This window comes from Amblyomma maculatum, chromosome 10 (genome assembly GCF_055883805.1).
Source record: "Amblyomma maculatum isolate TAMU_Amacu chromosome 10, ASM5588380v1, whole genome shotgun sequence".
NCBI lineage: Eukaryota > Metazoa > Arthropoda > Arachnida > Ixodida > Ixodidae > Amblyomma > Amblyomma maculatum.
Window position 1 is genome coordinate 5459004 of NC_139353.1, and position 21840 is coordinate 5480843.

Here is a 21840-nt window from a genome sequence, read left to right on the forward strand (position 1 = left end):
AGAAGTGGTACAGTAAGCAATTTTTTTTTTCCAGACTTGGGATATTCACTTTGTATGGATATGTATATTTTTTTTTGTTATCAAATATGCACTGGTTTAATGCCACTCTAGGTCGGCAAACAATTGTGCATGCGTGGTTTGTCCAAAATGAGTGTGTTTATCATGGAGCAGTCAGCGTCAACGGTAACAAAAGGGGGGGATATGCTGTAGTGATGTAGCTATTTTGGTTTTGTGGGATGTTTGAGATATGTTTAATTAACTGAGTGCAAAGCGAGATATTGAAAAGAGCAGTCATGACACATGAAAAAGAGGAGGGAATCTTAGAACAGCGTTACCTTTACCCAGAAATTCCCTAGCCCGTTATCCTTCATGGGTGTTAGAATTGCTGTACATCTAGGATGTCAAATTTATATATTCTCTTTTTCTTTGTATGTGTGTCACGGCTGCTTCCCTGTTACTGTTTAGCACTCATTGTGCTCATATTTTCCCACTCGTCTAGCAGTAAAAGCACTGCCTTTTGATTTCTTGAACTCTGGCCCTAATTTTCTTTTTCTTTTTCTTTTTTTTTTCTTGGCAGGCAGGTTGGGTTATTTATTTTGTTGCTGTCTTCTTCCTTTGCAGTTGCATTCAGCACATTAATATAGTCTAAAATTCTTTTCTTTTTGTTATCTTTTTCTTCCTTTTTTTTTTTTTTCTCCAGCATTGCAGGAAGCGTTATCAACCACATCCTGCATGTGTAATGGATAGTGAGTCCCCCCCCCCCCCCCCACCCCCCCCCTTTCCCCATTTGCTTTCGCATTCTCTGGACAGCCTGCTAGTAGTGAAAAGGATCTCTCATAAACTGTGCTTGCATTTGTATGGTGCCCTTGCTACTGCATATTTTTGATGCCCGTAGAGCAGTTCGCCGTAGGTCTACAGTGGTACTATGACTGTAGTTGCTGATGCCGCATGTGTACGTCACCATGATACCCGACATCGGTTGCTGTCGTGTGCCTCTTGGTCCCAATATTTCTCCTATTTCTAAAGGAACTTGTCTCCTGGTGAAATTTCGTAATGTGTACAGGAATACCAGTCTTGTCATCGGGACTTGATGGGAAATCATCTCATTCTTGACAAGTTCTGTAATGAGCGTGTTTTTTCCTCTGGTAAGCAGATCACAGGTAGACTGAAAATATCTTTTGCATCTGATGACATGTCTTTATTGCTTGAGGAAGGTTAAAGAACACTTTTGAGTTTCATCTCTAAATGTTCATTTAGTGTAGTGAGGGCTGTGGGCTATGTCAGTTAATTAGGGATGTGTTTGTACAAAAAGTACAGCGTCCAGAGCAGTGGAATGAGGAGTGGAATATTGTGCTTTTATGACAGGTATGCTTCATTTCATGCTTTGAATTAAAGAGTGTGGAATTCCTCTCACTTCTCATGGCCTGTCGGGAAAGTTCGGCGAGTTACATGGTAGTGTTTTTGCGGCCAAGATAGGTTCTTAGATCCATCTTTAAAAAAAAGGGGTTGGGAAACAGGTGGCTGTGAACTACCTAAAATATCTGAGCAGATTGCATGAATTTTGTGGTTTCCAAAAGCTTTCAGACAACTTTCAAATGGGACTAGAGCACTCTCAAAGCCATATGATCCAATTGTTCTGGCGTAACAAAGGCTGAACGCTAAGCGATTGAGAGCTTGCTTTGGTTTCAGGGTATATAAGAGGGGATTATTTTTGAAACAGGGCTCGAACAAAGAGAGGCTGGAAAAACTCAAGTCACCGACCAGCAACAGAGAATTGAATTCTTATTGAAGTTAGCCAGTAGAATGAAGTGTCCCTTTCTCGCCTTCATCAGGGCCACAGCATAGACTCCAACAAGTAGTCAAGTAGTGACCCGGGAACTTTTTAAAAGCACCATGCAGGCTGAAACATGCCCTGTAGGTTTGTAGAGTCTATAACATAAACTTCTGTTTGCATCGCAGTTTTGAAAGCCTCCTAATAGTTGCAGAAATTCAGGTCTGTTCCTAGAAGGGCATTGCAAAGCATTGGGAAAGTCTGACACTTCTTGAGCAGTTCTCTTCCTCGTCTGTATAGGCATAGTTTTCTTTATGCACTGTAGTCTGCTTAGCTTGTACAGGCACAGGTGTGTACAGGCACAGTAGCCCACGCGTGTATGTAGTAGTCCTTGTGGTTTTCTTGCTTGCACAAGAATGAAAGAGGCTGTTTTCCCCTTCCTCGGGGTCTGCTGATGCATTCCATCTAGCAGCACAAATGCTGAATATTTAGTATAGCAGTACCAGTGATTGTGTGCACCCATAAAATAGTGCAGGATGAACTCCATTCTTTGTCCTAATCGTGCAAAAATTTAGTCTGACCTCGCAATTGGCCCTTGTACCTGGTATGATCCCTAGCATATAAATGAGATAGGCTCCATAGAATCGATTGCGTGAGGGTGCCTATTAATCTGCTTCGTGTTGTGTGCGTTGTCATTGCCCCAATGTGTTTTTTGAGCATTGTTCTCACTTGTTTACAGTGTGAAGTTACATCATGTGTTTGGGCAGTTTGAACCTTGTTTTGCACCCAAATGCATGGCCTGTTTCTGGCAGATTGGTTTTGAACTCGTGTGTCACTTTTTTATTTGCAATTCTGTACTACTGTTTTTATTTATGCACAGTTAACTGGAAAGCAAGAGTGCCTGACTTGGCACAAATGAATTCCGCCAGCCTTGCAGCCTGAGAACAATAGAATTGCAGATAAGCGGCTCAAATTGTCACGTCATTATCTTTATACTAAGTCAACTATCTAGCAGTCTCGAATAAAAAGAATGCATTTGCAGGGTTGTATACATAGATGCATACAGTGGTGAATACTGGGGTGTCGCCATGGGTATAGGCAGAGATGTTACCAGGAGTGAAGTAGGTAGGGGCGTAGACAGGCAGGAATACAGATAGGACTGCAGCCAGGAGTGCAGAGAAGACTGGATGGAGATGACAGTCTATGCTCTCGCTCTCAAATGTAGCGCCACTGTAAATTGGGCTCACGGGATAGCATCTCTTAAGATGCACATGTATGAAACACCATTGCAAAGCGAACCTTAACGTATGCTTCTGTTACGCACGTTTCCTGACTTTGTCGTGCTCGGCTCCCACATGCGCTAAAATAACTTTTTAAACATAGGGGCACGCTTTGAGCAGGACCGCATGCTTCTTTGGGAATTCGTTGTTGTTACTGGTCTTTACGCGATAGCATTAGGGTCCCATGTCAAAGAAAAGCTGGCATTGGTGTAGTTGGCAATGAGTGAAAGATCCTGATCGATTCATGAATCATAACATCACAGCCACATGACCTCGTGCGGGGATTTCAAACAGTCCACAATGTTGACGTTAAACATAGTGTAACATTTGAAATGAATGCGATTAAAACATAACTTGTAATTGAGAATTAAAGGCCTCCAAATGTCGGAAATTATTTAACCTTATGGTGTAATTGATTTCTTTGAAAGAAAAATTTAAGTTTGAGGCAGGATTCAAACCCACAACTCATGGTTTGTGAGCCAGACACTCTATCGACTGGGGTTACACAGGGCGTGCTTGTGTGGCAACAAATGGCAGTTTGTATGTATGCCACATGGTCTTTCATGTAATGTGGCATCTTTCAACTGTACACTAATAGGTATGCGTGTAATTAGAGAGGAACGAACACTGCTATCGCATCATACTCTAAAGGCAGAGCTGTAATGTGGCCCTAGTTTTTTCAGTATGTTCTCTGGTCACAGATGTGACATCAAGCTTTTGTATGGTCTCACCTCACCTGCAGCAAAATTTATGAGCTTTAAATTTGGCTAATTTTTTTGCTCCGAGTAATGATTCGGCCGATTCGAGGCACTCAAAAGAATACCAGTTTGCTGGCAAAAACATAATTTTTATTTTATAAACCAGATGACATTACAAGGCTCAAGTTATTTTTATGTATCTGTTTGGGTACACTGATCTAAGTGTATAGATGTGACGGATAGTGTAACGTCCTGCAAGATACTTATGTTTAGCATATGTAAGTGTGCTTACACTATTATAAAGTTGTCCAGTGTCCGCGCTGTTCTTTTTTCTAACCATATCTGCATACAGCACGAGCAGACAGCGTGGCGTGCAGGAGCACATTTAACTCTTTCGCTGTTGGGGGTTTCTGGCAGTGACACACCCCCAGTGTCGGCTTGGTATTAGGGAACGAGCATATCAAGGAACGAGCATAACGATTTATTTTTGATTATAACTGCTATACAACATAGTCAATGGAATATGCACATTTCAGTGTTCTGCAGGTGTTGTAATTAACATCATCATCAGCCTGACTCTAAATTAGATAAATGAGGATAATATAAGAAAAAAAACACTGCTCGACACTTCTTGAGAGTCCAAATCAGAGCTCGGCTTGTATTCATAATCAGAAGAGCCATCGCTCCGGTCCGCAGTCGAAGGTCCCGCGCTGTCTGCCATCCGAAAGTAACCGCACGCACGGAGGGCGCACTTTCGGTTTCTCACAGAACGGCGAGAAATGGCATGTTGTGAAATCAAGATGACAGAGGGAGATGGAAAGAGACTAGAACAACTTCCTTTGCTGCTGCTAGCCGTAAGCAAGGGCGCTGCGAGAGAGAGTGAAAGCAGCGATCGAGCCATGTGTCTACCTATTGGAGAGGCTACGGCGCGCGCCCCTGAACTTGACGCTTCATAGCAGACACGCCAACAGAATAAAAATAAAACCTGCTAACCTCCCGCAGATGTCAGAACAACTCTTGAATCCGTAACCGCATGTGCGCTCCCCTGAACTTGATGCTTTGTAGCAGACACACCAACAGAATAAAAATAAAACGTGCTAACCTCCGGCAGATGTCAGAACAACCCTTGAACCTGTAATCGCATGCGCGCGCCGCGAAACATGGGCGCTACATGACCGCTTAGCGCGATAGAGTAGCGCGCACGGAGCGACCGCGCCTCCCAGCAAAGAAGGTGGCGGGGATGGGCGCGGTCGCTCCATACTCTTCAATATATGCGTACCAACACAGCGCAGGGCGAAAATACGAACTTGTACAAAGATTTGACAGATGGCGCAGCCAGTCCAAGCACGCCAGCTTCGTGCTCATGTGCGAAGTTTTGAACGCGTGATAGAGAACATACCGGTACGCCAGTGACACTGTGGGGAGGGGGGAGCGCAAAAACACAGCAAAAGGGTTAAAATTTCACATGCTCTAATGATTGGCTAAGGTGGTCACTAGCCAGTGTTGGAACTGCTTCACCGATTGCGCCAAACTGCACCAAATCAGAAATCCTGCTACATGCTGTGACAAAATTGATCTTTTTGCCTGCTTCTGCGCCACACCTGTGCTAAAAGCCGCAAACAATTCTGCCGACAGCAAAACAGAACTGTCGCAAAGCTAAAACTGACATCTGCTGGCAACACTGTGCAAGGCGGAAGAATATTTTTGCAGGTCCTGGGCGGACAATCACGTGACGTAAAATTGTCGTTTGTCTATGCCACATCTGCGTGTCCTGCCGGTGTTTCTTTTCTTTCTGTTTTTTTTTCCCCCCGATCTACTGGGAGGGAGTGAGAGGAGGAAGGGTGAAAGGAGGGGCTGGCAGGTTGGCCGTTGAAGGGTCAAAGCACATTAAAACGCGTGATGGCTTAAAAGCATTTAAAAACGAGCGCCCAGGCAGCTCGCTTAATTTGTGTGTGTGTGTGTGTGTGTGTGTGTGTGTGTGTGTGTGTGTGTGTGTGTGTGTGTGTGTGTGTGTGTGTGTGTGTGTGTGTGTGTGTGTGTGTGTGTGTGTGTGTGTGTGTGTGTGTGTGTGTGTGTGTGTGTGTGTGTGTGTGTGTGTGTGTGTGTGTGTGCGCGCGTGCGTGCGTGCGTGCGTGTGTGTGTGCGTGTGCGCGCGCGCGCAAAGGATGTGCGAGCAGGCTGGCCAACGGTGATTGCGCAGTTTCAAACGATTGATGGTTTGAAACTGCCTCGCAAAGCACAGTTGGGGCAGTATGCACGCTTGCTTCCTTTTTTTTTTTTTTCATACGAGTGAGGGATGGGCTGCGATGGCCTGAGTAGCAGCGACGGGAACACTAAGGATTTGACTGTTTCTGTGCGCGTGCACTGGACTCTGTTAGCCATTTTTGTACGTTCAACACCTTATGGGGAACATCTTGTATAATTTCACAGCTTAATTCCAAACGTCAATATTTACGCACCATTTAGAAGATTATCTCAGTCTTGACAGTTATTTCTATTCCTCCACTACAAAACTGCATGTGTGTGGGCGCCTGTGTGAAAATAACTCATGCGCAGGTACTCAATATACTTTTTGCAGCCTCGCATACGGTTAGTAAGTACCCTTGGACATCTTCATTACAATGAAGAAAGCATACACACAATCCCTGCGGTGCACTGCGAAGAAGCAGACTTAAGACTCCAATTCCCTGCGTCGCATTTGATTAAACCAGCCACTTCGCCAAACCACCAGAAGAAAAAAAACGAAAGCAAAGATTTGCGAACGCATAGAAACGGTGCGCCGTTTGAGCAGCGCCAGCAGCGCGCCTCTTGAGGGGAAAAAAAAAACATGTCCACTCAGGACTGGCAAAAATATTCTTCCCCCTTTCCCTCCAATCAGCACGGGTCTTGCAAAAAAGGCGCCTCGACGTTACCCTGATGTACAGGATAAGGACACCCAGAAAAGAGGTCAGAATAAGGAAAAGGTACAGGAAGGGATCAGGCTGGCCAGGAATGTGAGCACCAATGCTGAGCTGCTTTTCTCAAAAGGTGTCAAGTCTAAAAAATTTGTAGACATTGAGAGTGGACAAGCCCTTCTGAAGGATGGACAGGAAAGGCTCGCAGCGGCACTGTCCAAGCTGGAGTCATCAAGGCAAGAGAAGAAATAGTGTCTTAAAATTGCAGTTTTAAGAAGTGGCAGTTCTGAATTTCTACAGAGAGCTTTTATTAAGACAGCTAGCAACCTTCTTTACAGGGCTGCGGTGTTTATAGTGTAGTTGCATCTTGTTATGCCTTCCCTCTGAATAAAAACGGCTTTGTTTTTAGCAAAGTCCCCTGTTTGCTTAATTTCGGGCTTTTTAAAGAAAGAACTGCACTTTAAGCTGCATTTCAGCCTGAAGCTTGTTTTTGCATGGCTATTATAAACATCTGAGCAATTGGGTTCCGGAAATAAAACAAGCCTTCTTTATTTAATCGTCTCGAGATTTGAAATTTTGCTACAAAACATTTTTTTTTTTTTTTCTGCCACAAATGCTCAAATATTAGCTACAAAATGCCATTTTTCCTGCTACAAAACTTGAAATTTCTGCTGCAAACTGTGATTTCGTCTGCTACAAAAGCTGCTACAAGAAGCCAGTTGCCAGTTTCAACACTGTATCTAGCTGTCATAGTGCTGCAAGAAATGTATGAGATGAAATAAGGACACATACAGGGGCATAAATAGGGACATAAGGAGGGTTGTAGGGGTTAGTAGGAGGATAATTACATTTTCCCCACCCATTTGTGGCTGACAACTCAAACCACTGGCTCCACCCTGGGATTGCGAGCACTACTGAGTGCAGGCCGACCACGGCGGGTCGGGCCTTTGGAATGTGCTGACGCCAAAAGAGAATTTATTACTATTAGTGCAACAGTAATGCTGAATTAGCAACAAAATGCACTTAGTAATCGAGGTCATTTGACTCAATAGTAGGGTTATGAGCGAGTGTTTGCCCACAGCACAGCATGTACTCAAAGGTCGGATGGAACAAGCTCCTAGGATAAGTTCCCATAAGGCTTTGCTCTGCTTTTGTGACAAGTTACCTAGCTTTTAAAAGAGAGAGACCCTTTTCCAGCATTTGCAGCAGTCATGCCATCTGTGGTGGTAGTGTTGAGCCTGTTGCTATCAACATGATGCTTAGGGCAACTAGTGAAGACTCGACACCGTGGGGAAACAATTCCAAGGGGAAGAAGGATGGCAGTTCATTCAAAGGTTGTAGTCTGTGAAATAGACGGGTGAAGGCAAATCAAGCTGAAGCTCCTCTCCCTTTCAGAAATGGCTGTTTACAGGGTCGGTGGGAGCTGCTGCAATTTGTGATTTGATTCTTTGAAGCTGCAGCAGCTTGCCCTCATCAGCTAGAAGCTGCTTATCTGCTTGATGTTGTCTAAGGCTGCAGAGGCACCACGTTTGTGGCCTAGGGTGAAAATGCTTTACTAACTAGAAAATGTTGCCTATGTGCCTGCACATTATGTGCGCATGCTGAATTCCTTTTATTTATTTATTGTTTTTTGCTGTACTGTGCGAGATTTCCTATGCCTTGCACTGTAGTGTGGCATCGTGCATGCTAGCTAGCATACCACTCTTTCTAACTAGGCTACGCGTCATTGCCTGCCAGTGCCTTCTCTGTCTAGCACCACTTTTGCTGGTAGTGCCACCTTTGAAGGTAGCTACTACCTGAGTTTGTAAACCATCGTAGTGCTGGTTCTAGATCTTCTTACTAATGCAAATTGTAGATCGGACACCAGGTGCACTTCTTGCATGGATGGTTTCTTCCAGCATTTTTGGAGGCTTTGATTCATACTGCACAATAGCAAATTCAGGTGGCAAAGGTCTTGGAGCACCTCCTGCTCAGAATGGTAAAGAAAAAGGTTTTAGTCCTAATGCAAACATCAACAAGTGTCGTGTGCAGCTGTTTGCTCTCATATATGCTGTCAACTTTAGTTTCACCATGGTTAATGTAGCTATGTGACTAGGCTAAAGTCAATACACTTTTCCTTTCTTGCATTTCTGGCTCGAGAAATGTGTTCGTTGGGTGAGGTTTCAGTGTGAATTTAGACTTGCATGGGGAAATAGAATTAACAAAAAGTCAAGAAAGGCTCAGCAAGTTGTTTTCAGGGGCTTCCATTATAATGGTAATAATCTGGCCACATCTGTGCTTTTTAATTAAAAAAGCATAGTAGTAACACAACTTTCCTTTGTAGAAATATCTAAATACTCCTCCCCAAAAAGAGCCCTGAAAATGATAGTATTCTGGAATTTGTTTTATGGCATGTTCATGTCAGTCTGTTCTCAGATCGCGTTTCTGTCTTTATTCTTTTCCTTTTTTTTTTTTTTTTTTGCCATATGGCTATTATTTTGCCTTGCATCTATCACTCATTGCATTTTCTAGCTGTGAAAGATTTGCATGCTGTTGATGTAGTTCTGCAGGCATTGCTTGTTGTGTGCAGGTTGAATATCTTCACAGCAATCATGTTTGTGAACCGGACCTTGCATGGTGGTCATTGCACTGGCTTTTTTTTTTTTTTTTACACAGCATTTTTTTTTTTCTTCAGATATCATAGATTGCTTTATTTCATTTTTTTTTTTTTGCTTTCTTAGTTCCTTTGCTTCCACATACACATTTTTTTTGTAACTTTTAATTTATTTTATGTCTGCGCGAAGAACTGTGCTTTCTTGTGTACGTGTGTTCGCAATTGGTCGTTCACAGCATTGTTGTCTCGTCTTTTCTATTATTTTTTTTTCTTCCTGCCTCGACCCCGCCCTGTCTTGTGTCCACTCTTCAGCAAGGAATATCCCTCACCCAAGAGATATATAACCAGGTGCATATCCCTTTTTATCTCTCTCTCTCTCACTGTCCGTATGTACACAAACGTGCATATATATAATATATATGTCACCTTATCTCACTGCACCACCATAGCCTGCATACGTGCTTACTTTGCCCACTCTTTGGTACTCCTCCGTGCTGTGCCACATTCATTTTTGTGCAATGGTTTAGGATTTACCTTGGCATACAAAGTTTGCATCTCACAGTCATGCTGTGCACACTCGATGACGTGTGTACACTGCTAGGTCATACCTAGTTTTCAGATTTGTTGTGAATAACAATTCATTATCATGAAGCGACGATATGTGGTTTTGAATTGTCATTGTGCAACAACAGTGGGCTGTGAATGCAAGGCAGGTGAAGGATGGCCTAGTTCATTTTTATGCATATTGGCAGCACAAAATAAAAGAAACAGTCTTAACAAGCGAGGACACACTATACAGTGGTGGACATGGCGAATATGACCTCCATTGTGAACATCACTATTTTATATGGCAGTTATAAATGAAAATTTACACCGAATTACCAGAAAGCTAATTTTAGTTTAATTCGTGCATTTTCCCTGCCAGAGTCACTAACCAGCTACCACAACAAACTTTTATCAAAAAACCTCATTTGTAATGTATCACAACTTTGCTGGGGTGTTTGCTTCCCTGGCCTAAACTGCTTGGTAGTTTGCTAGCATTAAGTCAGAGATTTGTACACGTTTGGTCAGTTGATTTGCTTCTTACGGAACAGTAAGCTATGACATCATGCAAAGCACAATACTCATTGTGAGATTCGTGAAAGATTTGCTCAGAAAGGACAGGCGACCTACCTGGTAGTGAATGGCTGTAATATTTGCTGTCAAACATGAGTTCAGATTTGCCAAATAAAGATCTGTTAATCGCTGTTACAGTAGACAGGCATTTGCACATTCTGTTAAATGTGATGCGATGCCCAGAATTGGCAGTGTGTCATTTGAGCGTTTATACTTTTGCCCTAGCAGAACTATGATCCACATTCACAGCAGAGCACCTAGCAGTTACAGTGGAAAGCAGAGAGGCCACAATATGGTGCACAAATTGGAGGTTGAGTACAAAGGTGTAGCCAGGCTAACCGTTAAGCTAACACCCCTGAAGCTTACTTTCACTCCCATGAAGTGAATTTAGCTGACTAATTACACTGCCACAAGGAATCGAACCATACTCCGTAAACTCTGCAATAAAACGGCATCTTTGCAAAACACATTCAAGCCGGACAAGTTGTATAATAGGGGAGCCTTTTCAGAAGGCACCGTGCTGAGGAACAGACTGTGCTGTAGTGTAATATCCTAAATATATACAGAATGCTAGCATGGGGTATTCTGTTAGTCTTGACCAACAGCGCCACACATGCATGAAAGACTTCTGCTCTGCAGTTGGGCACAGTTGAAGAATGGGACAACAAAGGTTTTACAGAGGGAGCCCTGAGACCTGTGGCTACAGCCATGGTCGTGACGTCACCTTATGTTTGCCAACCACCTTGAATGTTTCATGAGTGGATAAGACAGTTGACTATGATGCCTTGGCAGTAGGTTGACGCAAATGGTCAGAGGCCCTTCATTGGATGCAGGGAACAGTTTTCATTTATGAAGCAATAATAACCTCGGCGCCATTCTTTATGAGTAGACTGTCCACTTTGTTCAGGCAAACAAGTCACTGCACTGTTGTGTAATTGGCAGTTTAAAACAAGGGGACACTTGAAGACAGCATGGAAACATTGTCATCTTAAAGCTGAATTTTTCTGGTAGGTTAGTATCCAGAAACTGTGTTTCACCTCACCATTTCAAGTCAAGCTAAAGCAAAAAGTAATCTATAGTTATGGTCATACCTTTGTTGTGCAGGCAGAACATATGATGAAACTTTGTTTCAGCAATTAAGATTCGGCCTTAAATTTTTTTTTTATTATTTCTTGTCGACACAGTATGTTCGATTTTTATTCACGGGCAGTCCCAGACTACTTGCTAACAGGTGTCTGGTGTTCTATTTTTCTTCGGGCAGCTCTGCCCACCAGTACAGCGCTTGGACCAGCGGCCATTATGAGTTAGACTCCGAGTGCATTCTGAGTACTTTTTGTGTTTCTGTATGCAATATTGTGTGCTAAACCATGAATCAATAATCTCTCTAAGCAGCTGTGAGATGTTTGAATCTTGCGTCTTCGCTTTCTTGTCTTGAATTTCACGACATACGGAAGCGTACAGAGCCCCGAGAACAGATTGTTCATTCGTGCTGTCCAGTTCTTCAGCTTTTTCGCGACCTTTTCAGCATGTAGTTCTGAAAGGGTCGCAAGCGAACCGCTTTGTACTGGGGCAGCTAACGCTTGATGTAAATGCTTTTTGTAAATGCTTTCGTCTGCTTTCGAGTGCAGTGAGCTGGGCCCTTGAAGTACTTCCTGAGCTGCAACGGCAAACAAACCCTGCCAAACTGAGTTCTGTAATATGCTTCACATTGAGGCATGTCATGCTTCGTTCGCGAAAAGCACTAATTTATTCCGCCTCTGTTATCTATCTTTAGTATTACACGTACACCAAAAGATAAACGTGCTTGCAGCATCACTGCAAAAGAACCGAGTCGTAGTGGCTGATGGTTGGCAAACGATGGAGGGTGCTTGCAAAGCAATGTGACCGCCGCGTTGCTTTCTGTCGGAGCATAAGCCGATACCTGTCAGCAAGTAGTCTGGGACTGGAAATGCGAATGTACCCACATTTTATATCATGCTTGTGCAAACAGCTTCTGCTGCATGTACTGTTATATTATATATTTGTTTGTGTTGCTTTTAAAATCTCAAAATAAAAGACCCAGATAAACACTGTTTTTTTTTTTGTTTCGAAGTTTATTGCCTCAGGGCATAAAAGGAATGTTATGATGGATGAAGGGTGTGGTCAAATAAATGAAAAAAAGGTTGGTTGATGCAATGAAATCGAGGAGTGAACGATGATGTGGTCCCAGCGTCCTAACGGCATATGACTGCGGCTTATATAAATTATATAAACACTTCGTTTTTACTGTGCTTTACATAGTTCTGCCTGCTTTGCATTGTAATTTATCCTTTGACTTTGCAAACTCCTAAGCTTTTCTTCTTGACTGCTGAAACAGCCCAGCTTCTTTGTATGTGGGCTACTTTTGAAGATATGGCAGAGAAAAAGAGGGTGCATCAACTGTAAGGAATCCTGCATAGGAACTATGATTGCTGTGGTGACATCTAGAAAAAAAAATAAAGTGGTAAAGAATTTATTTATTTTTTTTCAACCATGGCGCAGTCTATTTACCGGCATTACCATTTCGCTCTTTGGATACTAGGCTACTCATGTGTCAGGCCTACCCACGCAACACATGCACCTCAGCACATCGAGCATGCATGGCACCATACACAAAAGGGCACTGTGTGCCTATGGTCTGTCCTGCAATGAATAAAAGTGCATGTGGGATGCTAAAGAAATCGGTTGTGAAAGTTGATATTCTTACCCCGCTCCTCGTTGGCTGAAGCAGTGGAAGCGGTTGCATCAAAAAAGGTGCTGGCCCACCATCTCTTATTCTCATGGCAAAGCTGCTGGAATATGCAGTTGCATAAATCAGTTTTCTTTTTCTTTTCTTTTTTTTTTTACTCGGAACGCAGTGCACCGCTTAAGAAGGAACACATTTAAATAAAATGAATTAAAGAATTTCTTGCTGGCTGTAGGCAAAAGAAGCACATTTATGGCTTTCATCTATTAGTGATGCAAAACTATCACTAAATTGACTATCAATACTATTTTAAACTATTGATGCTGTAAAAAGCTATTGATTGTGCTACTGTCTATAAAATATTGATGGTGCAATCGACAGTAAAATCACTAGTATCACTACGGATAGTGCTGTGAATAATTATGCAGTTTTTGTCCAGCGATATTGGGAAAACATTTGCGATAACCTACTATTAGCAGTTTTTCAGCTCGTGTAATTTATGAACAATTTTCTGGCAAATGGAATAAATTATTTAATTCCGCAATGAAATTCTTGACTGGGCAAGTAATCAAGCTTGTGGAAGGCTACAGCAGTGTGACTTCTAACGTGCATATGCTGCTTGTGACGTTTCTTGCATATAGAAAAAGTAGAAGGAGAAAGAAAGGTCTATCCCTCTACACCTATTTATTGATATGGACTTGATGCCTTTAGAGTGCACTGAGGCTCCAAGAAAAAATAAAAACAAAAAAAGTTACCTATAACGCACTACTCTATAGTTTTTATGAATATATATATATATATATATATATATTTCATTTTCTTACACGAAACTCTATTCGCAATATCGATTACTTCTTTTCGCAAACTCTCATAAGGTTGAAACGCTCCAGAACAACACAGGCTGAAATATCATGCAGCTAAAAAACTAGAACCGGTTTTGAACAATGCTGCTGTTATGTGTTTTGAAAATTTGGCAATTATTAGACTACCATGATCTACATCATCTGCATCTTGACGCTAAATGTTATGTATAAGCTCACCTGGCACAGCCGGCCTTTGCTACTGTTTTGAAAGCAGCAGCTATACTGCAGAGAGCATGGATCTCTGCAAGCATGCCTATTGATGTGTTAATTCCAACAGATTTCGGCTTGGAAGCAGACACGCTTGACAGTGCATCTAGTGTTGCTGTTGCCTGCACAAATGGTACATTTGTGACACGCACTTTATTCAGCAACTCTACCTAGGGTGCAGTTTGGTGAAAAAAAGATTAACACAGTCATGTCACCAGAGCGGCGAAAACTGCACCGTGTAGCTGGCACATTGCCGTGCTTTGCAAGCAGGATTGGCACTTTTGTTATTGGTGCATCCGTAACTGTGCCGAGCATTGTTGTCAGCCGCTTCGGAAACACGTAACTAGTGCTAATCTTTTTCAACAAGTACTGTACATCTGCAGGTCTCTGTGATGCATGGACTGCGATAATGGAGAGTCCTGTCATAATTACCGCCACACCATGCACTCAGAGAACCAAGTTTATGCTGCAATGAGTTTGAGTGGTTGATTTATATTATCTAAAGCACCATCAAAATACTACAGATAATACTATCGATAGTTTTGCATCACTGCCATGTATAGCTGTAGTTCCTACTTAGCTGCAGCAATGTCTAGGTGGTACAATATTCGAAAAGTGCACTCAGTACAAAAAACCGAATGACTGCACAAGAAATGCATATGGTGCTTTGTGGCTATGTATTTCTTCTCTGTATGTCTGTTTCCTTTTTCTCGTGCTATTTTTTATTGTAAACTGTCTCCAACTCGCCTATCTTAGTAACTGCTTCAGCTTATCCAAGTAAAGAAACAACTGTTTGGATGGGGGCACCTTTTTATGACAGCTAGAACTGTTGCTCTCGCCAAAGTATCAAATACTGTGGAGCAAGCAGTGGGGATTTCATGCACCGTGCAAGTCATGCAATGATGGTATCTGAATAGCCTCAACCACTTCTACTGCTTCAGCTTATCTTCGCATGCTGCGGAAATTTAAAAGGGACCAGTGTTGGACATTAGCCAATCATGTTGCCTGTCTCCCTTTTCTTTTCTTGTATGTATGTATGTGCTACCCAACAGACCTCCATCAGTGAATCTCCCAACAAGTTGTCGCAATCCGTGTCTGAAAGATCGCACACATCCCCTCTGCCAGCCACTGCAGATGAAGAGAAAGGAATGCCAGGTAAGATGCAGAATATCTAAAACAGTTGTCTTTGAAATACATTGCCCTAGGCTGCAGTGTTCACTCAGATGTGTACTTGTAGCTCATTACTGCCTCTACATAGCTGTGTTGGTAGGCTGTGCTCTTAGACAGTGCTTTTAGGCTGATGTACAGGTGCGGACATAAGTAAACGGAGCACGCTTTTTCGTTCAAATTAAAATAACGTCTTCTGCACTGGAGATAAGAGAAGAATATTTGTCTAAGTGAAAGGGCAGGGGTGTCTAATACCGGCTCACACATACCACGACTTCCAGTTTCAGTTATGCAGCGTGTAAAAAAATTTTGATGGAAATTGCATGCTCCGTTTACTTTTGTCCACACTGGTACTCCCAGGCTGTGCTTTTGAACTGTGCTCATAAGTTGTGCTCTTGAGTTGCACTGTTAGGCTGTGCTTGTAGGCTGGTATAGTACTGGGATGCACTTTATTTTTTTAATGTTCTCTTCGACAATATTCTTAGGCTGTGTTTTTAGGCTGTACTTGTACGCTGTGCTTATAGGCTGGTTTACTCTTGAGCTGCACTTTTTTGGACTGTCGCCTTTGACAGTACTCAAAGACTGTGGTTTTGGGCTGTACTTTTACTCTCTGCTTGTAAGGTAGTATACTCCTGGCCTGTGCTTTTTTGGCTTGTCCTCTTCAGCAGTACTCACAGGCTGTGCTTTTAGGCAGTGCTCTTATGCTGTGCATTTATAAAATTGGTCACAAGTCAAGAATGCAGCATCAAAACCACTTAAAGGAGGTTCTCTGCACAATGGCATTAGTTCTCAATGCTGGTCCTCTCCAAAGGGACAAATCTTCGTTCATGTCTCCCCAGGCTGAGCAGTTTCTAGCTCGGGACTGAACACTGGATACATACTGCCACGAGAGAGGGGAATTCTTTTATGCCTCACTTGCTGGGCGGTTCCTCCCTGTCAATGCCATTGGTTGGAGGCCTTCCTTCGGGGAGTTTTGTTGTTTTCTTGACTTGTATCATGAGTATAGGTTGATGTATTGCTACGCTATGCTCTTAGGCTGTGCTCATAGACATTACTTGTAGGCTGTGCTGCTTACACCCTTTCGTTTGTGCACGTGCTTGCGACATCTCTTCCCGCAGGCATGAGCTTTGGGGGCTACGACATGCTGTCCCTGACGGACTCGTACGGGCAGCTGTCGCTCCAGGTGCCGGACACGGGCGGTGAGCCTGTCGAGAAATTCTCTCCCACTCCAAGCAGCCGGGATAGCCGGCGGCCACGGAAGTTTGGTCTGGAGGACTTCACCTTCATCAAAGTGCTTGGCAAGGGCAGCTTCGGAAAGGTGTGCACGCATTCGCCAAGTGCCAGCTTTGGGCACCTGCTGTTTGTGTGGCTTCTAACAGTGAAAGTATGAATCACTTTCGAAAAGGTAGAAATGATCGGCATTCATACCTGATGCCTTGTAGGAGTTCACACAAGCACTGGTGGGCAGTGTTGTGGAGCTAGCTGAGGTAATAAATGCTCAATATTTGCTAGTGTACAAAATTTCACTCAAAGCAACTGCAAGGAGCTACTCTTATTGAGGAAGCATAGAATGTTTATATTCCCCTGTACTTGCTTGTACGACCAGAACTTGGTGGCTAAAAAAGGACTTCGAAATTAGCTTCAGCAAGCTGTGTAAAGGCAAATGGTACTAAAAAGCAGAAAGAGAGCAGCATAGATTAGAGAACAAGCTAAGGGTAATGACAATTAACATCATTAGCACAGCTATATTTGCTACAGCTGAAAGGTATCTCCTGATGGCTGCAACCACCTTATCCTCACAAAATTCATAATCTTATCTGCACATCTGGCTCTTTGCTGCCTCTTGTTCTACTTGACTTCACTTGGAATTCACTCTGGTAACCCAAAAGTCTATTGCTTGTTTGCCTTTACTTTGCGTACCAGGCCCATGCCCATTTCCCCCCGATAAGTTAATCAACAACATCCTAGCTGAAAGGAGGGAAATTGAGCGTGGGCAGGGTCTGTGACACAGAGAACAGGTGTCCAACGGTCTCTTGTGGTAGGAGACTGGATTCTAATTGTTGGAGAACCTGGCTGAAAGGCTAGCGAGTCAAGTGGGCAGCCGAAATTAGGAAGTATGTGGGCATGCAGGGACCAAGGTTGGTACATGATTCATCCTAATACTACTTTAGTTAAATTGGGAAAAGCTAGCCTTGCAATGTACGTGATCTGGCTCATAGTGATGGCGATGATCTGCAGACACTCTGTTCCGTGGACAATAGTTTGCATGGGGTCCTCTATCAAGACCGCTTTGTGGCCTGCTTGTGACTGTAGATTGATGTTGAGAGTTGGACCTGGGAGCATGCTTCAGGCTTGAACATGGCTAGCTTCTTCTTATGCAGGTCATGTTAGCTGAGCGTAAGGGCACAGAAGAAGTGTACGCAGTAAAAGTGCTCAAGAAGGATGTCATTCTGCAAGACGATGATGTGGACTGCACCATGACGGAGAAGCGTATCCTGACGCTGTCCGCCAAACATCCGTTCCTCACAGCCCTCCACTGCTGCTTTCAAACTGAGGTAAGCCTCGCCGCTGCTTGATACACCTTACATTGGAGCAGCTCTCAAGACACCTTGATGTGGGAGAACTTTAGCGCAGGGAATTTGAAAAATAATTTCTGTAGTGAGTGGCATAGGTGTGGCACATAAAATGCACACATTGTTCAAGTATTACTTCGCATTGGTTCCAAAAGCTTGGATGCTTGCAATGCTCCAGTCATGAGGTCATCAATGGTTAGTGGTACTATAGTGCCTCAAAAAATAGTGTTTCAGAGCGTTAGCTCTTATTAGCTAGTTCCTTGGTTTCACACTGCGATCAGCGTCCATAGGCAGATGGTAAAATGAAGAGAGGAAAATCCCTCTTCCCAATTTAAGGGGGAAAAAGGGGAGAAGGAACTGAGAGAGTGCGTGAGCGATGGATGGCGTAATGGCTTTGGGATGCATCTCTGGTACCCATCCCCATCACCACTGCAGGATGGGGTGGGTAAAAGTATTCTCTAGCCCAGCTCCTGGCTTTCTTAAGTGGTTTGCACTTGGAAGAGGCTTTGCAAACACTCCCTTCCGAAGGCAAACCCAGTTTCGAAGACTTCAGCCTGTAAAGGTGGTGTTACATGTTCACACCGGGGACTAAGTTCAAGTTTGTATGCTCTAACCAGCCTGTGTAAAGAGATGTGGGGGTTAACTGCCGCTACTATCAGGGGTATTTTTAAAGAGGCTCGCTTTACAGCATCGCTGCAGTCCTGAACGAGCCCAGTTTCATCTCTGGCTGTCTGACTGAGAAAAAAAAAATAAAATGGAACATGTTGGTGGGCAATTCTTTGCTGTCACAGGACAGCCAACGCTTAAACATTTTTTGTCATGAACATTTCCTTTAATTTGTTTGATTTTTCATGCATGTGACACATATTGGAAGCTGTTCAGAGGCATGCATTGCTAGATGAATTGGTTCATGTCATGGCTACCAAAAAAGCAGGCCAACACACACCAGCGACTCTGCATGTGTCTTCTGATGCTGTGTCCCGTTTCTTGCCAGTTCTTTTGTTGCAGAAACTTTTGTCAGCTTTAGCAACAGCCAGAACCAGCGATTGGTATCGAAGACAAGTTGTATAGTTGGTGCTTTATGATTTCGATGAGGTGAGACAAAGCAGGAGCTCTGCTATAGCAATTATTGGCAGTAAATGTAGTAAATTTGTAGTTGCTGAACTGTACTCCTTTTTTTTTTTTTTTTTTTTTGTGAATATTGTTTATTTCCACTCCTGTAATAGCCTGCATAGGCTGGCAGTATTACTAAATGAAATGAAATGAAATGATAACAAGGCAGTAACTATGGTGGATTTGATATGAAGTGGGGTAGCATTGCTTGGAAATGCATTTCTGTATTAGCATTCAAGCCTGCCTTGCACATGCTTGGGGTGTGTTAATACACGTAAATTTTGGGGTGTGTTAATATACACGTAAATTTGAGATTCTTCTAGGCAGTGTTAGCAGGTCTTGTTTGAGACCCTAAAGAAGTCTCAGTTCTCTCATATTCTCACAAAAGGTGGTAGTTCTCACACACAGTGAGTTAGATCACAACAGAGCTTATCAATGTTTGGGAGGTAAAGCAGAAAGGAAAAGGCCGTGCCTTGCTCTTAAATTGTTAGGATCAAACCGTTCATATTAAGACAGGCACGTGATTGACACTGTCAGCTGACAGCTCATCATTGACCACACGTTTGAAACACCTGGTTCAGAAATCCGATGTCGAAAGAAGCAGAAAATACTTGAAAATTGCGCTTACAAAGACAGTACTTTGCACGTAATACCAGGTCTTAGTGGTGGCTGACAACTTTCTCTGAGCTAGTAACTGTTTCATCTCTGTCTCAGCAGTTCCTTGCAGTACTACCAAAGTTGAAGTGAGTGCAGAGGCAACATTCTGACACTGCAAAATGTAGTGCCTTTATGAATTGGCCATATGAGCATATGGGATAACATGCTTTGAAGTGCGCCTTTGCGAAACGCTATTTCAAAGTGGACCCTAATGTAAACTCGCATTAAATATGCTAGTTTTCAGTTTCAGCTTTCGCTACTCTTACGTAGTGCACTTGGAAGCAAGCCATCTCGGTCGTCGTTTTGCTTTGTTTATCAGTGTGCTCATTGGTCATAAACGTCATATAGGGTATTTGTTTATCCAAGGGTGCTTGCCGAAGCCTCGTTACATGACTTAGAAGCTGTGAACTTGGTATTTACAGTCTTTATAGAGACTGCATGTTAGTGTCAACACGACATTAAATAACTACCGTAGCAGAACTACAAGTAATTAACGTACCGCTTTTACCACAGTGACGCAAGGTCCCAATGCATAACACAGTAACTCCGGAATGTGGGCGATGATGCTTGTCAGCGCAACGCACCAGACCCAATTAACAGCTCCAAATCCTGCCTCTACAATCAACGGCACACCACTAGCTACCACCTTCCAGATCCATACTCGTGATACACCTTTGGGCTGCGAGATTTCAAAGAGAAGGTCGGGGCGGGGGTGGGGAGGTGGGGGGGGGGAGCGCGAGACTATGAGTTTCGCCCGGAATTATCGCTATCACACCCTAACATTTTCGAGATTCCGAATGTGTTGCAAATATATGCGGATTATCGAGAACAGTCGGTGCAATATTGCGAGAGAGGGCAAGTCGACACTGATGGGCATTCTTGAACTGCTTGCGAATCGAAGAAAACCTCAACCATGACGCCGTTAACATTCTGCATGCATTATGTCAGAAGATTTGGACAATCCTGCAGTGGCCACAGGATTGGAGGAGGTCAGTTTACATCCCCATTCCAAAGAAAGGCAGTGCCAAAGATTGTTCCAACTACCGCACGATCGCGCTATATATGTCGTTGTTTTGCTTTGTTTATCAGTGTGCTCATTGGTCATAAACGTCATATAGGGTATTTGTTTGACCTCATCTCACATACAGCAATTTTTGATTATGATTCTGCCTCTCCCAAGCCTAAGGACAAAAGAAAGTCGATTCATTGATAAAAATGGCTCTTGTCTGAAAAACAAAGTGGCACTACTTGACTAAAGTTGTCCAAGCAGCTTCGTTTGCATATGCTGAACTGAATAAGCGTAGGCGACAGTGTAACGTCTCACAAAACATTATTCTACAACTTCCAAATGTTCAGGTTTGGTGCCAAGACAGCATGTATTTACGTCATTTTTGCAACCATGTTTGAGCAGACGACACGGCATGGAGGAACTTGCTTAATGCACTCTTGTGATTGGCTGAAGAGCTTCCACAGTACAGCAAGGAAGTGATGAGATATAGTATAGGTTCTTTTCCCATCTTGTGCATTTCTAGACTTTGTGGGGCCTCGAAATATTTTAAACATCTGACATTGTGCAGGAGGAAGGGGCGGGGCACTCACACGTGTGGCCAAACTTAAGTGTGCTAAACAAAGGTGTTACGCTTGTCCTGCTGAGGAGACGAAGTTTGCAGATCTGTCTAGCTGTCAAATCCTATGACATATGCGTACACTGGCTGTAGTGGTCTGCATTGTGTTGTTCCCTTTCTTCCCAGGACCGGCTGTTCTTTGTCATGGAGTATGTCAACGGCGGAGACCTGATGTTTCAGATTCAGAAGGCCCGGAAGTTTGACGAGCCACGAGCACGATTCTATGCAGCCGAGGTGACGCTAGCCCTCATGTTTCTACATCAGTATGGAGTCATTTATAGGTGAGCATCCTTCATGCTGTCGTTTCTCTCTTGATCAGTGCAGTGTCGTGCGATTCAGTGTGTACATTTCCTGCAGTTGCTTCCGGCAGTTTATTATCACCACAGTTTGTGTGCAGTTCAGCTGAGTAGCACAGGCTGCTGCCTTAATTGTGCCATTTTCTCATGGGTGCAGACATCAGAATGAATAAACTGCTACAAGTAGATTGACGAAATGAGCTCCCATTGCTTTCAGTGGCTGGGTCAGCGCTGGCCTTAGGTAGCCTTTGGGATTTGTAATTTAAGCACATAGGTCAAAGTT

General features: G+C 43.3%; 1 protein-coding gene across 3 annotated transcripts in view; it reads left to right on the forward strand.

Moving 5' to 3' along the window:
* The window catches only part of Pkc98E (Protein kinase C), a 61297-nt gene that overhangs the window by 22279 nt on the left and 17178 nt on the right, over nucleotides 1–21840 (forward strand). For 2 of the 3 annotated variants that reach the window (XR_014701402.1, XM_084581782.1), the window contains exons 8-12: nucleotides 9549–9584; nucleotides 15179–15281; nucleotides 16412–16611; nucleotides 17675–17848; nucleotides 21388–21542. Coding sequence is in view for 2 of the 3 variants with exons in the window: in XM_084581782.1 (XP_084437908.1) it covers nucleotides 9549–9584; nucleotides 15179–15281; nucleotides 16412–16611; nucleotides 17675–17848; nucleotides 21388–21542 (668 nt within the window). In the remaining variant the exon portion in view is untranslated. The remainder of the gene's footprint in view (nucleotides 1–9548; nucleotides 9585–15178; nucleotides 15282–16411; nucleotides 16612–17674; nucleotides 17849–21387; nucleotides 21543–21840) is intronic. The other variant, XM_084581783.1, reaches the window with a different exon arrangement.